This window comes from Sciurus carolinensis, chromosome 12, assembly GCF_902686445.1.
Source record: "Sciurus carolinensis chromosome 12, mSciCar1.2, whole genome shotgun sequence".
In the NCBI taxonomy this organism is placed as follows: domain Eukaryota; kingdom Metazoa; phylum Chordata; class Mammalia; order Rodentia; family Sciuridae; genus Sciurus; species Sciurus carolinensis.
In genome coordinates this window covers 29,617,806-29,634,547 of record NC_062224.1, presented here as the reverse complement: position 1 = coordinate 29,634,547, position 16,742 = coordinate 29,617,806, and the positions used below count along the sequence as shown (strand labels likewise).

General features: G+C 43.0%; 1 protein-coding gene across 2 annotated transcripts in view; it reads right to left on the bottom strand.

Moving 5' to 3' along the window:
- Nucleotides 1–16,742, bottom strand: part of Fam171a1 (family with sequence similarity 171 member A1) — a 154,977-nt gene that overhangs the window by 34,975 nt on the left and 103,260 nt on the right. For both annotated transcript variants that reach the window (XM_047521277.1, XM_047521276.1), the window contains 2 exons: nucleotides 10,893–10,985; nucleotides 338–496 (listed from right to left, as the gene is read on the bottom strand). In XM_047521277.1, coding sequence (XP_047377233.1) covers nucleotides 338–496; nucleotides 10,893–10,935 — 202 coding nt within the window. In that variant the 5' untranslated portion in view covers nucleotides 10,936–10,985. The remainder of the gene's footprint in view (nucleotides 1–337; nucleotides 497–10,892; nucleotides 10,986–16,742) is intronic.

Genomic DNA, 16,742 nt, shown 5'->3' with positions numbered 1-16,742 from the left:
TGCAATTTCAATAGTAAGAAGTTCTCTGAATTGAATGTAGTCCATGAAAGGAGAGCTTAGAGAAGGTGCCTCAGGCAGTGGGTTCCAGCAGAAAGACTGGAGAACACTAATTCACTAAAACACAACTATGCAGGGGTGCAGACTGAATTCCCCCAAATGCACTGGTGGAACCTAACAGCACAGATGCACTTGCACTTGTGGGAAGAGTTCTTCTTCGGCAACTCCAGTACCCTTCTCCCCTTCAGCATAAGCATGCTTCCAACCATACCCAAAACCAATAAATACAAAATAAAACCAACAAGTTCCACCTGAAAATCAGAGAAGAGATTCAAATTACCTGTTCCATTTCCATCTAATCCTCGCAAATAAGGAAAACTGTCCACCTCTGAGGGGGAACTGGCAGCCGTGAGGAAAGCGGTCAGGTCGCTGTAGCTGGTGTTCTCAGGCAACCTCAGGGCCCTTCTCTGGAAATGAACGCGAGGCTGTGGCCGGGCACCTGCAGGGATTAAACTCTGAGTTACCACCTCCCTGAGGAGTCCATTCCATTTTAGAAAATGCAAAACCAGGAAGGGCTTGCCTCCCCCACCCTACTCCTTCCCAGACTACCTCCCAGCCCTCATTCAGGCAGGACACAAAAATGTGACAACATGCTATTATGGGGCGAGAAATAATAGCCCATTGTCACATTTGTTTTGACACAGGATGTTATTTAGGTTTTTAACAAAAAAGCTTTTTCCAAGTTCTATTTGTGAACACTCTTGTCACTGCAGGACATTTGCCTGGGGATCGGGTAACATTTTGGGAAAGTGGAGTAAATGAAACAAGTATTTGACAATTATCCCTTTACATAAACAATGCCAGAGATAAATTTTGACTTGGGTACAAACCATCCTTCATCTCTCTGGCAAAATCTGGTTTAACTCTGCGGACCAAAGTGAAGCAGAGCAAGGGAATTAAATGTGCAGTTTTGGAAAAAGTTGCAAACAAGAGCCCACCAGTATGAATATTCTTCTCCCTGTGGAAACTGCCATCTGGCAACCCGATTATTCCTCAGGGGTGCTTACTACTTGTGTCAGATTATGTCACAGGTTTTATAATAAGACTTGAAAATGATGTGAAATAGGTTCCTTCACCAAGATCTGCTCCTTTGTGAGAAAGTTGGTGTACCCAGTCACCATGTGATGTCGCCTGCAGTTTACCTTTTTCCAGATGTTGTTATGATTACAAAATTTGAACCTGTTTACGTGAAGGTGGGAAGTAATTTTGCATAAATCCAGCAAAAATATCATTAAGACAAAAACTGTATATCCTACTCCAGCTTGAGTTTGAAGCTTAGGCAAAGGTTCCGTCTTCCCAACCCACAGCTGGCCTAGTATACCAGCCTTGCCAGGAGTGAATGGTGTTCACACCCGCCCCAGGGTTCCCTTTAACTTGCAAGGGAGGAACAGCCTATCCAGAAGTATTCTAGAAGCAAAAGTTTGAAGAATCAATGAGTCCAAGGTTCTCTTCCTATAGGTGAGACCATGGAAGCCCAAAAAACTTACAGACTTATGTCTTGTATGGATAGGGTCATCGTGGCTACCTGTGACCTAAGTGGTAGACAGCCATGGTACTCCTTCCACCTAAAAATCACTGGTAAGATCCCTCCTCTGGCTGGCTGTCCTCTGTGAAACATAGGCCCAGGTTCAGAGCCCAGGGAGCCAGGTGCCCAAAGTCATGATGGTCCTTTCTCACTTGGGTCACTTCCACTGAAACTCATTGCACACATCCATCAGTCCAGTTCCAGATCATCCACATCCTATATTCATCCCTAAAACAAACGCACAGCCATATACTAGTCTCTGCTAGTGCATCTGTATCTTTCAACATTTTCTCCATTTTATTAGCCTGGTCTTCTTTGCTTTTGATTCTACTGAATACTGATCTCTCATTCCTGCTATTTCCTTGGTCTGTAACAAATCCAGACTCCTTGCAGTCCCCAAGAAGGCCTTGTGTCCTGTGGGAGCAGTTTGCTCCTATCCCCTTTCTTCCACTGGGGCACACACAAGCTGCTTCTTTCGTTCTCTTTTCTCGTCCCACCCACACCCCAGGTAGAAAGTCCGAGTCTGCCTTCTGGCTTTTCATCTCCTCACCCTGACTACATACTAGCAGTCACTACTTCTCTTCTTAGGTTTTCAACAATGGGGACATGCACGTCTCTACTGCTATTCAGTTGAAACAATGCCAGTTAATATGCTACTGAGTAGGGGCCTGGGTTTCACACACCGGAAAAGCAAAGAACTTGGCAAATATGAAGAAAAGAATGGTGTGTCTATATGTGACAGGATAAAGGAGGAGGTGGGTTTCACCAGGATCAAGGCAGAAGGCCTTGACCAGGTTGGTAGATTCAGAACAGAGTGGGATCTGGGCCCACAGCTTCTGTGAGACAAGAGGGTTGAGATCTGTGTGCAAATGAGTGACAGAAACCTACTCAGACTGACCAGGTAAGGGGCAGGCTGCTGGAGGATGAGGAGAGACACAGACTGACCAACCAGGCCTTTCAGGGCTGGCCAAGAACCCGGAGCACCACAGACCGTGGGGGGCCCTGGGCGTCATTCCAGTGCATTCCCGTTCTTTCTCACTCCCCGCTTCTTCCATTCTTAAGCAGATCACACACATCATGCATTTGGGTGGGAGATGCATCTCTCTATTCTCCCTCCCTCTTCTGTGTCCCCGTCCTTCCTTGAGCAGGAGAATTTGGTCACTAAACAGATCTCCAGGGTCTATCCGTTGTGGCTAGAGCACAGGAGTACCTAGGGGGCTATGCCTAGGGCAAGTTTGTGAGAAAGGAAGGGGTTGGCCCAGTGGCTCTGACACGCACTGTCACTGCCATGACACGGATACTGCCTGCTGAGGGACCCAACATGTTCCCACAGCTGACTGCAGGCAAAACCTATGACTGGTGAAATGATAGAGACATCTGAGGAATCTAAGGGCACAGGTTATTCTAAGCCATGGCCTAAACATATCCAAATGGGTATACGTGGGTTGGGGGAGTGGTTGTGATCTGGTCTATCTTCACGCATTAAAGCTGCTAAATTTTCATGCGACTGGGTGGAAATGAGGCTGGAGAGTGGACCAGCCCGCCTGTCATGCCTGCTTGCCTCTCACATTCCTCCGAGCAGCTATTTCAAACTTCCTCTGTTCTTCACAGCAGCTGTTTCAACTTCCTCTGTTCTTCTCACACTTATGGCTCCATCCTCATCCTCAAAATGCTTAGATTCAACTTTGCTGAAGACACTGGGTCCTCACTTCCCCTCTCTACACTTCAAAATCGGTCCTTTTTTTCTCTCCTCCAAGGTCAACCCCAACCCCTACACCAACTGTTGCTTGTTTATTGTAAGATGTGACTCCACCAACAATTCTTGCCTTTGTCCACAATCTCTTTGTCCATAGGTTTTTCCTCCCTCACCAACAGACTCATTTCCTCCCCGTGTAGAAAAATCACAATCAAAATTACTTTAACTCTATTATCCCCATAAGCAAATGCCTTCTCTTCTACCCAACCTCCAGTGATGTGGCTTTTACCCACAGCATATGCTGGAAACGTTGACTGCATAAACTGCAAACCCCATGACCACTTCTCAGTCTTTATCCTCATCCACCTCTTCACAATGGTCAACACTGTTTGCTATCCCCACCCACGAACCCCCTCTTTCCCGGTATTCATGGGCCTGCACACTGGTTCTCTCCAGAATCTGCTTTTACCCTTGCAAGTACTTTTATTTTCTTCCTGCCTTCAGATGAAATAGTTCCTAAAGGGCTGCCATTCACTGCTTCTGCCGTTTCTCTACTCTCTCTTTAGCAAGTTCCTCACATTTACATTGTTAAAACCTTGACTATCACTGTCCTCTCCAGCCCTGAACTCTTTTCTGAGTTCCCCATCTGCACTTCCCCTTTACTTCTAAGATATTTCTACCCAGATGCCCATTGTGCACTTCAAAATCATCATGTGCTTTCTCTCTCCTTTAATGATCCCACATCCTCCCCAACATCCAGTTTTGACTCCAGGTCAATATCATCCTTTTTCCTTTCTAATAACTTTCATGTTCACTTAAATGCCAAGAGTGACCAATTTGCCTTTGTCAACATTTTTTCATCATCTTTTCCTCCCTTTCTGCCTCTGTCCTTTGTTCCCTATGTTACCTTTCCCTCAACTATTCTAAAATTCTCCTAACTGTCCCCCAACCTCAGTTTTACCCCATTTTCTTTTTTACTCCACATCTGTTCTCAGATATAGCACTGATCATTTCACCTACTAACACATTGTTTGTTCTAAGATACTGCACTGACCATGTCCTCTCAGAAACCATTTAAAAATAATGATAAGAACAACCACAAAAATATGTAGACTAATAGAGATCCAAACTACTACTTCATCCAAGGGAGAGGCATACATTGGTGCTTTAAAATTTATAAAGTTATATAATGTATACATACACATACATGTATACACATGTGTATATATATATATATATATATAACATATAACTTTGTAAATTATAACTTACAACATATAAATTCTAAATTACCAATCTATACTTCTATACATATATGCTACTTACATATATGTGTGTGTGTGTATATATATATATATATATATATATATATATATATATATACACATATATATGGGGGGTAAAGATACACACACACACACACAATATTTACAATAACCCTGTGAAGAAGGAATGATCTTCTCTCTTTATGGGTGAGGAAACTAAAGTCAAAGAAGTTAAGCAACTTGGCCAAAGTCATTCTGCTCATAAGAGGAAGAAATCTTTTCATTCAAATTTCTGTGTCCCTTTCTGTTATCCCATGCCTACCTCAAAATAAATGCTCAGTTACCAATCAGCTCCAGTCATCTGGCCAAACGGGGCCACACAGTTCTATGTCTATATATATGCTCATGCTCATCTTACAGTCTACATATCATCCAAAACACATCTCAAATGCCACCTCTTTACGTAGACTTTCTTGACCCCATCCCAAGCTCTAAGCTCCATTTGTATCTCCCATACACTCCAAATGTGACTGTGCCTTGTGCCATGTTTATGTGAATATTTGTATATCTCCCTAATCAGAGGCACTATGAGAGAAGAATATGGGTCTTATTCAGAGTCACCTAACTCCAGGCTTAAGCCCTCCCTGACTACCACCTTAATTAAGTAGATTTGGGCTTCAAGTTTCTTTTATCATTAAAATGGGTATGAATCATACCTATCCCCTAAAATGGTTGTGATGTTAGTTCAGAACACACATGTAAAGGAGCAGGATAAGGCACAGGATAAGCATTACTTTATCATCTCTTCTTCCTTTTTTAGAGTGAAGAACTTTAAAGTCAGGTGTTCTGTGGAATGCACTGCACCATGTTCTCACTATTCCTGATGGTCACCAATGCTTAGAACTGAATGAGAAGAATAAACTATATTTGGCAATGTGCTATGTTATAATTATGCTTTATTTTAATTCCAACTAGATCAGGATCACCAATGCTCTGGGCCAGGTAATGCTTTGTTGGGACGGAGTCCATCCTGTGCATTGTAGCACATTCAATAGCATTTTTGGCTTCTACCCACTAGATGCCAGTAGCAGCCCTCATGATGGGACAACTAAAATGTCTCCAGACACTGCTAAATGCCCCAGTGGATGGCCATTCTCTGTATATTCTGAGAATCTTCACAATAATCCCCCAAACAAGCTGAGAGTCTCCTGCATCATGGACGCGGGATATCCAAAGAGGAAAAGGACAAAGCCTCTGCATTCCTGGACTCAAGAGTAGAGGCGGGCTGGAGTTGTAGCTTGGTGTAGAGCACTTGCCTAGTATGTGTGAGGCACTGGGTTCAATACTCAGCACTGCATAGAAATAAATAAGCAAAATAAACGTCCATCAAAACTAAAAAAAAATTTTAAAGAAAGAATAGAGGAGGCAGATATGGAAATGGCTTGCTAATCACAGTGTTCTGAGTTCTAGAACATGTGAGGAGGCAGATGGGAAGAGACACACACATATGAAGAGCAGAGATGCCGGACAGTCCAGCATGTGTCTGGAGGCTGAGGAAGTGTGGGTGCCCGGCAGAGGCTGCTTGGGACCTGGGGCAGAGGATGAGGCTTGTGAAGGGCTCAGCATGTGCCACTCAAAAGCTTGGACTTGTGGCCTGCCAGGGAAGGTCATGGGAGTTCCTGGCATAGCAGTGAAACAATGGTAGTTGTTTTTACCTGATTCTGACAGCAGGTGGGGAATGGCTGTGGGTGGAGAGAGCCTAATGCCGAAGCTGCTACGAAGTAGTCCCAGTGAGAAAATGCTAAAATCTCCAAATAAAGACAGTGACATGGTGGGCTTTGACACAGAAGAGGTGGATAGAGTTGAAAATCATTTTTGGAATAAGTGATAGGGAACTAAGAACATGAGAAAGATGAGAAGAAATGAACAAAGTTAGGGGCAGAGATGGGAAGGAGAAACAAGAGTCAAGAAGGAAGAAATGGGGAAGGTTTAAAGCCAGGCAGAAGTCAATCAGAATGAGGACTGTAAAGGGGTTGTTGGATCTGGCAAAGTCCTGCTGAGCTCAGCAAGAGAAATTTCTAAAGAATAGCCCAAGGCCAAGTAAAAGGGGGCTCAAAGGAAAGCGCATGGCAGGGGTAGATTCTCCAAAGTTTGGGAGGGAAAGGAAATGAGGAGACTGCAACCTGCAGGTGTAAGAAGGGCTTCACATTAAAGGTAGACCTCAGCAATCCTGAGAGCTGAAAAAGAACTAGAGAACATCAGAAGATTCTGCACAAATGGAGGAAGGTTGAAGAGGAGGAGATCAGGGAGGGGACCTGGTGGGAATGTGAAGAGGCTCACGGTGGGGCAGAGAAACTGCAGGAAGGAACACGAGCAGGTCCCTGTCAGAGAGCAAGCAGAAGGAAGGCGACTGAAGTCACCATACACCGAAGGCCTTAATTTGCTCTCTGAAACAATCAGCAAGGTCACTGCTAAGAGATGGGGCCTGAAGGTGGACACAAGAAAGGCTTCCAGCACATGCTCTGGGCAACAGAAAAGGGAACGTGCAGGGCACAGTGAAGAGGACCCGCAAAGGATGGAGACTGCCAGTCTGGGTGGTGCCGGTTGGCCTGTCGACAGATGAGTAGCCAGGAGCAGTCTGGGGCATCCTGCCTGTATCTTCCTATTTACAGTCATCACATTCTGGATCTCTCTCCCAAGATGGTATGCAGGATTCCGAGAGGCAGAGCTGCAGGGTGGTCCCCAGTTCAGTGTGCAACATTCAAAGAACTCCAGTGTCACTCTTCATCCCTTACCATGGATCACCTTGGGACTCATTTCTGAATTTACCACCAAACCCCCTCCCTGCAAGATTTCCATTGAATGTGTTCTTCAGCCAAGTGTAAATATCCCATAAGAAAATAATTCTTATCAAAAATTGACCAGTGTTCTCTTCTTCCTCTTCTCACTGACAAATCAAAGATATTTGCCAGCGTTTTTTTTTTTTTTTTTTTGGGGGGGTGCTGGGGATCGAACCCAGGGCTTTAGTGCTTACAAGGCAAGCACTCTACCGACTGAGCTATCTCCCCAGCCCCTATTTGCCAGCGTTTTACAACAATGAGCACATTTTCAGGTACAGCCTCTACTGTGGGAAATTCCTCTAACTGACCAGTTACTCCTCAGTGGCCCCCTTCCTTTATTCCCACTGTTATATGACTGTTCCAGGTTTTCTTTATGAAAGAATATCAACACTAACAAGATAATTGCTTCCTTTACTTTTAAAATGCAAGGAGTGTTGACTGCTAAGGCCAATTCCATTGGAAACATGCATTTACTGCAGCTCGGATGTTTGCAGTAAGCTACCTAATCCTACCTACCTTGACGACAGAATTGTTTTATCGATGAATAGGGAGAGACTTTATTTCAAAGAATGAAGCAAGCAGATACTCATTTTATTTTTATAGAAAAACTTTCATTACCATGAGTTTATCTTATTTGGTTGTTAACATTTTAAAGTCAAAACTCCAGCTGCAGCATTGAGACTTTGCCCGGGAGAACAATGGCTCCATTTCCTTTCTCTTCCCATCTCCATCTCTCCCCCAGTAGCCTTCATGCTCTGGAAGCTTTTTCGCTAGTGTCACATCAAACAATGCAGCATCATTTCACACTGCAAACTCTCTGTGTGAAGTTTCACAAACGCTCTGCCGTCATAGACCTACTCCTTTTTCCAGGCTTGTCTGACACATCAGACCATCCAAGCAACATGCTCAAGTAAACTGGCTTACAGCACTTAACATTTCTGAGCAGGCAAGAATTTATCTTTTTCCCTCTTCTAAACTCATTGAAAAATAATAAATGCTACCAAATATGAACAGTTTGAGAATAAAAACAATACATCTTTCATAAATTCAGTGATATGTTGGTTTTGGAGAATGAAAGTGCTTTTCTTCCAACTTGTAAGCTATCCATTACTGTTACTGCCATGCCAAGGAATAGTAAAATTAAATGTTGTTAAATTCATGAAATAGGGTAAGTTAAATAAATTAACAAAACATCTGTAATTTTGGGAAGCTGGCATGGTAAGGGGATTATGGAGAGGAAGAAATGGTTCTCAATTAGTTTCTGGTTAGCAACAGGAGGCAAGGATTCAATAGACTGAATAAATTAATTGTTAACAAAAACTACCTGAATGACTTACCTCCTTGGGCTTACTTATAATATGACTGCTCTGCAGAGAAGGAATTATTCAAGCACTGTGTGTACGGATGTGTGTGTGTGTGTGTGTGTGTGTGTGCGTGTGTGTGTGCGTGTGTGTATTTATTTTGTTTTGGCATTCACAACAAAGAAAAATATTGACCATGGAATAAGCAGTCTATATAGGAAGTCCAAAAAAGCAGCTGGCTTTTGACGGTCTCTTTGTATTTGTTTACTCCATCAGTGAATTACTCACTGGGTACCTGTCATAAGGCAGGCACAGGGTCAGGCTTTGAAGGTACCAAGATCATGAAACACAGTTGTTGCCCTTTGGGTTTTTAAATTTAGTTGAGTATGCCACCAAGCATGGTAGACAAGGAGGAGTTGTAAAAGGGTCCAGAGGCCCTGGCTGGCGTGTGATATATAAGGACCTGAGGGGCAACAAGGGAGGGCGAGGCTTGTGGATACCTGAGGACAGGAGCCAGAGGGCATTGAAAGTGCAGGAGCTGGCGCAGCTGGTTCTGGGCTGAGGACGGCTCTGGGATGACAAGGAAGAAGTGTATGGGATTCACTCTCACTCCAAGGCCATCAACAAGACTCCACTAACTCTTGGTCTACTTCCTTCTGACTTGTTACCAAATGGTCTCTTCTTCCTCACCAGGCAAGTGCACGGGCCCAGCATGCACCTCCTAACCAGTCAGCTGCAATTCCCACCTCTCCTAGATTCGTAGTTCAGTCTCAGTAAAAGAAACAGAAGCCAGAGCTGCTGGCTTCAGCCAGGTCCCAAGTCCTGGCCACTCGGTGGAATGGTTACCCCTTTGCTGGATGTCTGCTCCAGATCCGGACAGCACGGCCTAGAGGGTTGGGGGTCACATGATCCAAAGCCCTTGGCAGAGGGGGCTGCAAGGCAAGGCAGTTGGTATGACTCTCATCTCCAGTGGAGATACAGGAAGGAGCTGGAGAATGTGACATTTAAGCTGGTCTCGTTGTCCAGGGAGGGTTTGAAGACAGGATAGAAGGTGAGGTGGGATGTCCCAAACAGAAAACAGGAAAAGAAACTCAGGCCAGGACAAAACACACGAGGGAGAAGAACACTTAGAAGAGAGGTTGAGGCCAGATCCCAGAGGCCTGTGAGTGCTCAGGAAGGAGACTGATTTTATTCTATAGGTAAAGTGGGGCCAGGAAGGGAGAGACTCAAGGCACGAAGCCCAGTTGACCCTTCTCAAGTTCAGCTCCAATCCCATTGCAAAGACTGCAGGCCAGCACACCAGCTGGGGGCAACTGCAGGGATCCACCAGGGCCCGAGGAAGTGCCTGGGAATGGCAGTGCAAATGGAGGTGCAAGCGCAGGGTAGTGACTGGCAGTGACTTGGCCGGGGGCCAGGTTCACTGTAACTGTACTGGACTCATGGAAGTGTGAGAAGGGGAGACGAAAGTCACACACGACCCTGCAAGGGCAGAGGATGACTGCTTACAGACCACACATGACAGGGACTCTGCGATCCCTCATGAAACCCCTCAGAGCCACGGGAGGAGATACTAGGTGTCAGGGCTGGCAGGCGACAGCGAGGAGGTGAGCAGCCAGCAACAAGGAGGCCAGAGAGCCATGATGCAATACAGTGCGGCCATCGCTCCGGATCCTATAGGTTCAGCATGGGTCCCAAATACCTCACTAAAGACAGAGGGAAAGGGAAGGAATGACATGTTTTCTCCTGTAGGGAAATGCAGAACAACAAGTGTCAAAATGGCTGTGGAGGAAAAAGAAGGGGGCAATAATGACTCTGGGGCTTCCAAGGGGTGAGAGAGAGGAAAAAGCAACATTCGGATATGGATGAGCCTTTGAGAGTGAGCAGCCCACTAGTAAATGCAGCCAGGTCTGCCCTGGACTGTGACCCAGGCAAAATGAACAGTCTCTCCTTGGGAGACAAGAGAAGATGGCAGGGGCAGAGCAGGACAGTCCCCTTTTCCCCTTCATATTCTTGAAGGATGGGTCTGACAGAAATGAGATTACAGTCAACTGATAGTTTAACCAAAATTTAGATGTGTTGTGACCTCACAGGGACAAAACATGTTACGTCCCAGCTGCGGATAAATTCATTTCTATCACCATCCCTCATGAGATTTTAGTAGTCAGCCCCAAAGTTACTGTTGCTTCCCTTTTAAAATATTACACCTACCTTGGAATCCTGATACTATTTGGACAACATCTTCATAGACCATTAGAGTAGCAGATCGCTCTGGAAGCAGGCCAAGGCTCAGCGAAGAAAATACTGCAGGAACAAAAATGGACATGAGTTTATTCTGACATTCCAATTCAAAGGCCCACTCTAATTTTCCGGGTACTCTGTATTCTTTTAATTTTGATGTCAAATCAATCAATAATACTGATTTTCAAGATGATCAGTGAAAGCCTTTCAAAATACCACAAGAGTATTATTGCAATCTCTTATACACAAACTGCTTGCCCTACAATGGTCAAAAGAAAAATTTTGTTACGAGTTTCTAGTAAAGTAACAGCCTCTTCACACTAGGAGTATATTAAAAGCTTAATGCATACACTATATAAATGTAGAATACATAATGTTAGATATTAAGAAAAAAAATTAAACTTGTATTTAGATTATGTGTGCCTCATGGTAAAATATTTGCCCCTATTCTGGAGACTAATAACATGATAGAACTATGTCATTTAAAAATTATTGTTTAAGTACCTGGATTTTCAAAAAAATTTTCATGAAGTCTCTACATTTCTGGGTAGAATGCACCGATATAAGAAAAAAAAACCTGCATTATAGAATAATACTAATCACTAACATTCCCAAACCCTTATAACATACAGACACTATTCTAAATCCTTTGGTTTTGGCCATTTATCTACTAAATATCAAAACACCTCTCTGAAGTGTTATTAGCTATTATTGACACATCTATTTTATAGGTAAGGGAATTGGCTTAAAGGTGAGGAAATAACCGGCCCTTCATTACCTAGCTGATAAGAACAGGAGCCAGGACTTGAACTCTGGAGTCTGTCCTCAACCTTTATGCACATAAACTCAAGCTTTAGAAGGACACTTGGACTTTACCCTGTCCACATTAAGTCAAGAGAAGAGTAAAGTGAGGCTGAGAGAGGTAACATGACTTTCTAGGAAAATATCAGGAACTAGAAAGAACAATGACTTAACAGTATGGGTTTTTTTTTTTTTTTTCAGTGCTGGGGATCAAACCCAGGACCTTGTGCTTACAAGGCAAGCACTCTACCGACTGAGCTATCTCCCCAGCCCAGTATGGGTTCTTAATAGTGCCATTGGGGACCACTAACCTGGCCTTGGATGTGTCCTCTTTTCTCTCTTAGCCCTACATAGGCAATTTATTTAGCTGCTACTATGTGCAAGGCCCAGTGCTAGCTCCTGGGTGGAGCAGATAAATGAGGAAGGCAGACAGTACCTTCAAGAATTATGCAGCAGAGGAAGATTAGGACACAGTAAATAGCTATACAATAAACAGTGTGGCACGTGCCATGATCAGAATGATGATATAACTCCATAATTCCACTTGTGAGTATATACCCAAGAGACCGAAATGTGTTCACACAGAAATTTATTTATTTTTTTGTGGTACTAGGGATTGAACCCATGGCCATGCACATCCTAGGCAAGCACTCTACCACTGAGCTACATCCCGAACACACACATACAAACTTGCACATGAATGTTCACACAGCATTTCTCATGATAGCAAAAAAATGGAAACAACCCAGGTAAATGTTGGTCAACTGATGAACAGAAAAAATTAAGTGTGGTATACATATACAAGGGAATATTATTCATCCATAAACAGGAATGTAGTGTGGACATGCTAGAACATGGGTGGACCTTGCACATGAAGTCAAGTGAGACATGCCAGGCACAAAGACCATGCACTGTCTGATTCCATTTATACGCAATGTCCAGAAAGGCAAATCCAAGAGACAGAAGGCAAATGAGTGTTGCCAGGTGCTGGAAGGGATGGGGAACAGCAAGGCAGTGCTGATGGGACGGGATTCCAGGTGGGGGTGAGAAAGGCTAGAATCGGGTGATGTGGTGGCTGCACAGATGGCACATTACATCCCAAACATAAAAATGAACAGAAAAGCTAAAGAAAAAAGAACTGGTCTCAATTCAAAGTCAGACATGGTTAGGGAGGAAGAATGAGAAGAAACTGCTACAGCAAAGGGTTTAGAGAGCTCCTGCCTCTGCCTGCCTGCCTGACCATGGGTGGTTCCATTGGCAGGAGGGGCCCTGAGATGATAAAATCTTCTTTATTTTAACCTCTAACACTAACCCTGTAGCCTAATGGCATAAGGTACCTGATGGCCAGGAATAAAGGACAGACCGCTGTGGTGGGTGCATCTGTGGGAAGGAGCTCATCTCCAAATGCAGCAGGGCCACACTCTGCCTCTCTAAGTGCTACTCCAGTCCAGAGCTCACCCAGGCATTAAGGCATTTTCTAGGCTCGGAACACCTCTGTCTGACAGGCATAGGGGTCCCTGAGCTGTAAACTACCTGTGGGCATCCTTTAAGAGTTACGTGTCCAACCACTGCAGTGTTTTGAAAACTTTTCTCACCTAAACACGGTAACAGGGCAGCTGCTTGGCAAATTGTTTCTCAAAAGAGAAAAAAAATGATTTCTTATAATGAGCCTGAAAGTGTGGCAGGGGCTTCCTGGAGCAGGAGGGTAGGGACTAGAGACCCAAATCCATTGTACCCAAGGTGGGAAGTGGAAGTTTCAAGTAGACGGTACTTCTACTCATCTCAGACTGATACCCAGAGGTCCTCTTCACACAAGTAGATTTTTTTTTTTTTTTTTTTTTGGTGGTGCTGAGGACGGAACCCAGGGACTTGCACTTGCTAGGCAAATGCTCTACCAATGAGCTACATCCAGACCCTTGTTTTTTTGATAAATCCAAAGAAAGGAACATCTAACTCTACCTGGAAGAGGCAGGAAGACTTCCTGAAACAGAAAACATTCCCAGGTGGGCTTTAAAGACAAAAGACAAGCTTGTCAATTAAGTTATGATAAAGGAATAACAGCTCGGACAAACAGAAAGGCCAGACTCTTTTAAGGAATGACAACTGTCCAGGGGAGCCAGACTATAAGGCAGGTCAGAGAGCAGCGGTCAGGGGAGAAGGCTCTGCACGCCTCTTTACACCCATCTGCTGCCACCCAAGGATTTTAGGTTGGTGTAAAACATAACCAGACACAAGCATTTTAAGACACTGTGCTCGGCAATGTAGTGGGTGGTTTCAAGGGAGCAGATTAACCTGACCAGAGGCTGCAGCAACAGTCCTAGATCACTGTAAAAGCTCTTGCCTGAGGCAGTGACTATTGAAAAGGAAACAATTTTAAAGATGCAGAGTGTCAGTCTTTATGGATGGATTATATTTTTATTTAGCTAAATTTATGCTTTCTTGTTGGTCAAAGGTAAAGAGTGCTTGCTTTATGCTGGGCTCCCTCATCCCCAATTTATACCTGCTTCTATGAAAGGGAAAAAACCCAACACATCCCCCAGGAGCTAATGTCAAGGATGAAAAAAGAAATTCATTCCAAGATCTCATAAGGATGCTCATGCCAACTAAAATACTGTGTGCACACACAGTACACACAGAAAATATTTATTAGTTTTGGTTTTTTTCATTTAGTTTAGAAGAGGCTCTCCCAGTTCTTCTCTCTTCCTTGTCCAATTATCTGAAATACCAAAAGTGTCATGACCTGACCCCCAAAAATGTGACAAAAGCAATAATTTACTCCGCTTTCTTTTACAAGAGGCCCATCTAAATTTTGGTTGCTTCTTGTTTCATTCCAGTTAAGAGCATCTTTATTACGTTGAAAAGTCAAGCAGAATAAAATAATCAAAGACCTGGGGAGGTGCTTGGAAATTATTCAGTCTATTCAATTTCATTTTAGAACTAAGAAACAGGTTCAGAAACTCTTGATAGGCCCAAGCTATGTAGGGTCAGCAAGGGGGGTGGGCAGGCCTGATACTCAGGTGTCTTTATGTTTCATCCAAAACTCTTTCAATTAAACTACATTGTTGCCATTACTTGACTCATTTAAGAAAATGGATATTATGGAAATGGTTTCTTTTTCCTCAAAGGATCATCTGTTAACATAGTCAAAATTAATGTAATTAGAGCACAGTTGATTTTCATTATTCATGGATTCCATATCTGCAAATGTGCCTACTTGCTAAAATTTACTTGTCACTTCAAAATCAATACTCTTGGTGCTTTACCTGCTTATGGAAAGAATAGCCAAAATGTGAGTCTCTTGATACACACATTTCCAGGGAAGACATTGGACACTGCATCTTGCTTTTGCTCTGATATCTATGTGTGTCCTTTTCTCCATTTATTTAGCTGCTAAGCTTTTCACGTTTTTTTGTTTTTTTTTGTTTTGTTTTGTTTTTTTTTGCTTTCTCTTGATGATTGCACTACTGAAAATGGCCCCTGAGCATAAGCTGAAGTGCTGTCTGTGTTCCTTAGTGAAAGAGGCTGTGATATGCCTTACAGAGAAAATATGTGTGACACATAAGCTTGGTTTGGCCATGGACTACAGTGCTATGGACCTTGAGTACAAAGTTCACAAGTCAACAGCAAATATTAAATAAGGTATTTTTAAACAAAAACACAAATACCTCAAAGTTATGAAAACATTGTTGAGCACAGAGGCTTCCAGGAACAAACTTAACCTGTGCTTCCCTCATAGTACTGGTTCAGCATCTGCTAACTCCCATCTTTGAGGTGACTTTATAGACTAGAACTTCCAATTGACTGTACTCTATGTGGCTGTTCACCTAACACAGGCAGATACTGTCTAAATTTCCCCTGGATTATTTCTAGTGTCTTCTCAATATAGAAAATAATGAAGTCAACTGTGTGTGTTTGTTTTGAGATGGAACCTAACAAATACATCCTTTCCTCTTTTGCTGACTGTCCAGGGTTCTGTCCCAGGCCCACTGTTGCCCATTCTCTGGTGCAGCTCATAGTTTTGACTCTCATCTTGACACTCCTGATGATTCCAAACTAAACTTCCAGCCCAAACCTCTCTCTTGAACCCCAAATGCATTTCAAACTGAAGGTCGGTTATGCTCACTTGGTGTCCCAGACGCAATTTAACCAAATATAGGATACATTAAGCTTATCATCAGCCACCACTCCAACACCTGTTCCTCAATTCCCGTTTCCCTGGTGTCTTTTAAGGTCTCCATCTGCCTCTGCTTGCACCTGGAGGGTGTGGTCTCCAAGCCTATCACCTGCCCTTGAAGGTCCCGTCCAGTTTTCACCAGGCAGATATCTGGGTTCAACTCATGACTTTACCTCTTTTCCATCCATTCTCCAAGGCCTTCCAATGATGTTGCCTGCTAAATATTTCTCAGGTCTGTCCATTTTTCTCTTAAATTTTCCTAAACAACCTCCTTGATTGTATTGACATCAAATTCACTTTCCATAACTAATACAGCAGTGATCTCAAACCTTAGTGAATGTTTTTATACATAAAGTATCTAGTGGTGGCAGTGATAAGATTGCTTGTTAAAATACAGATTCCCAAGGCAGCCTCCCCAGATTGAATGGCTGAGTCCTGGCTCTCTGTTTCTACCAACACTTTTTTTTCCATGTAAATTTTATTTTTTTTGTTTTTATTTTTTAGATTTAAGATATTTTATTAATAGCTACTACAAATAGTAAGATAGCTCATTTAGATTACCAAGTACAAAATCTACATACAAAAACCAGTAGTTTACATATATTCAAACAATCTTTTAGAAGATTTACTAGAAGAAAAGATTTCATATATAACAGTAACAAAAATATATTAATGTTTGTCAATAAAAATGTGAGACCTACTAAAAATTAAAATTAAAATACCACTGGAGCAAAAAAAATAGGCTTTCTACAAATAGGACCATATTATTGTGTAACTTAATTTGTAAATTTAATGAAATCTCAATGATGAATCTACCATTACTTTTTGATGCTGGTATCTATTAA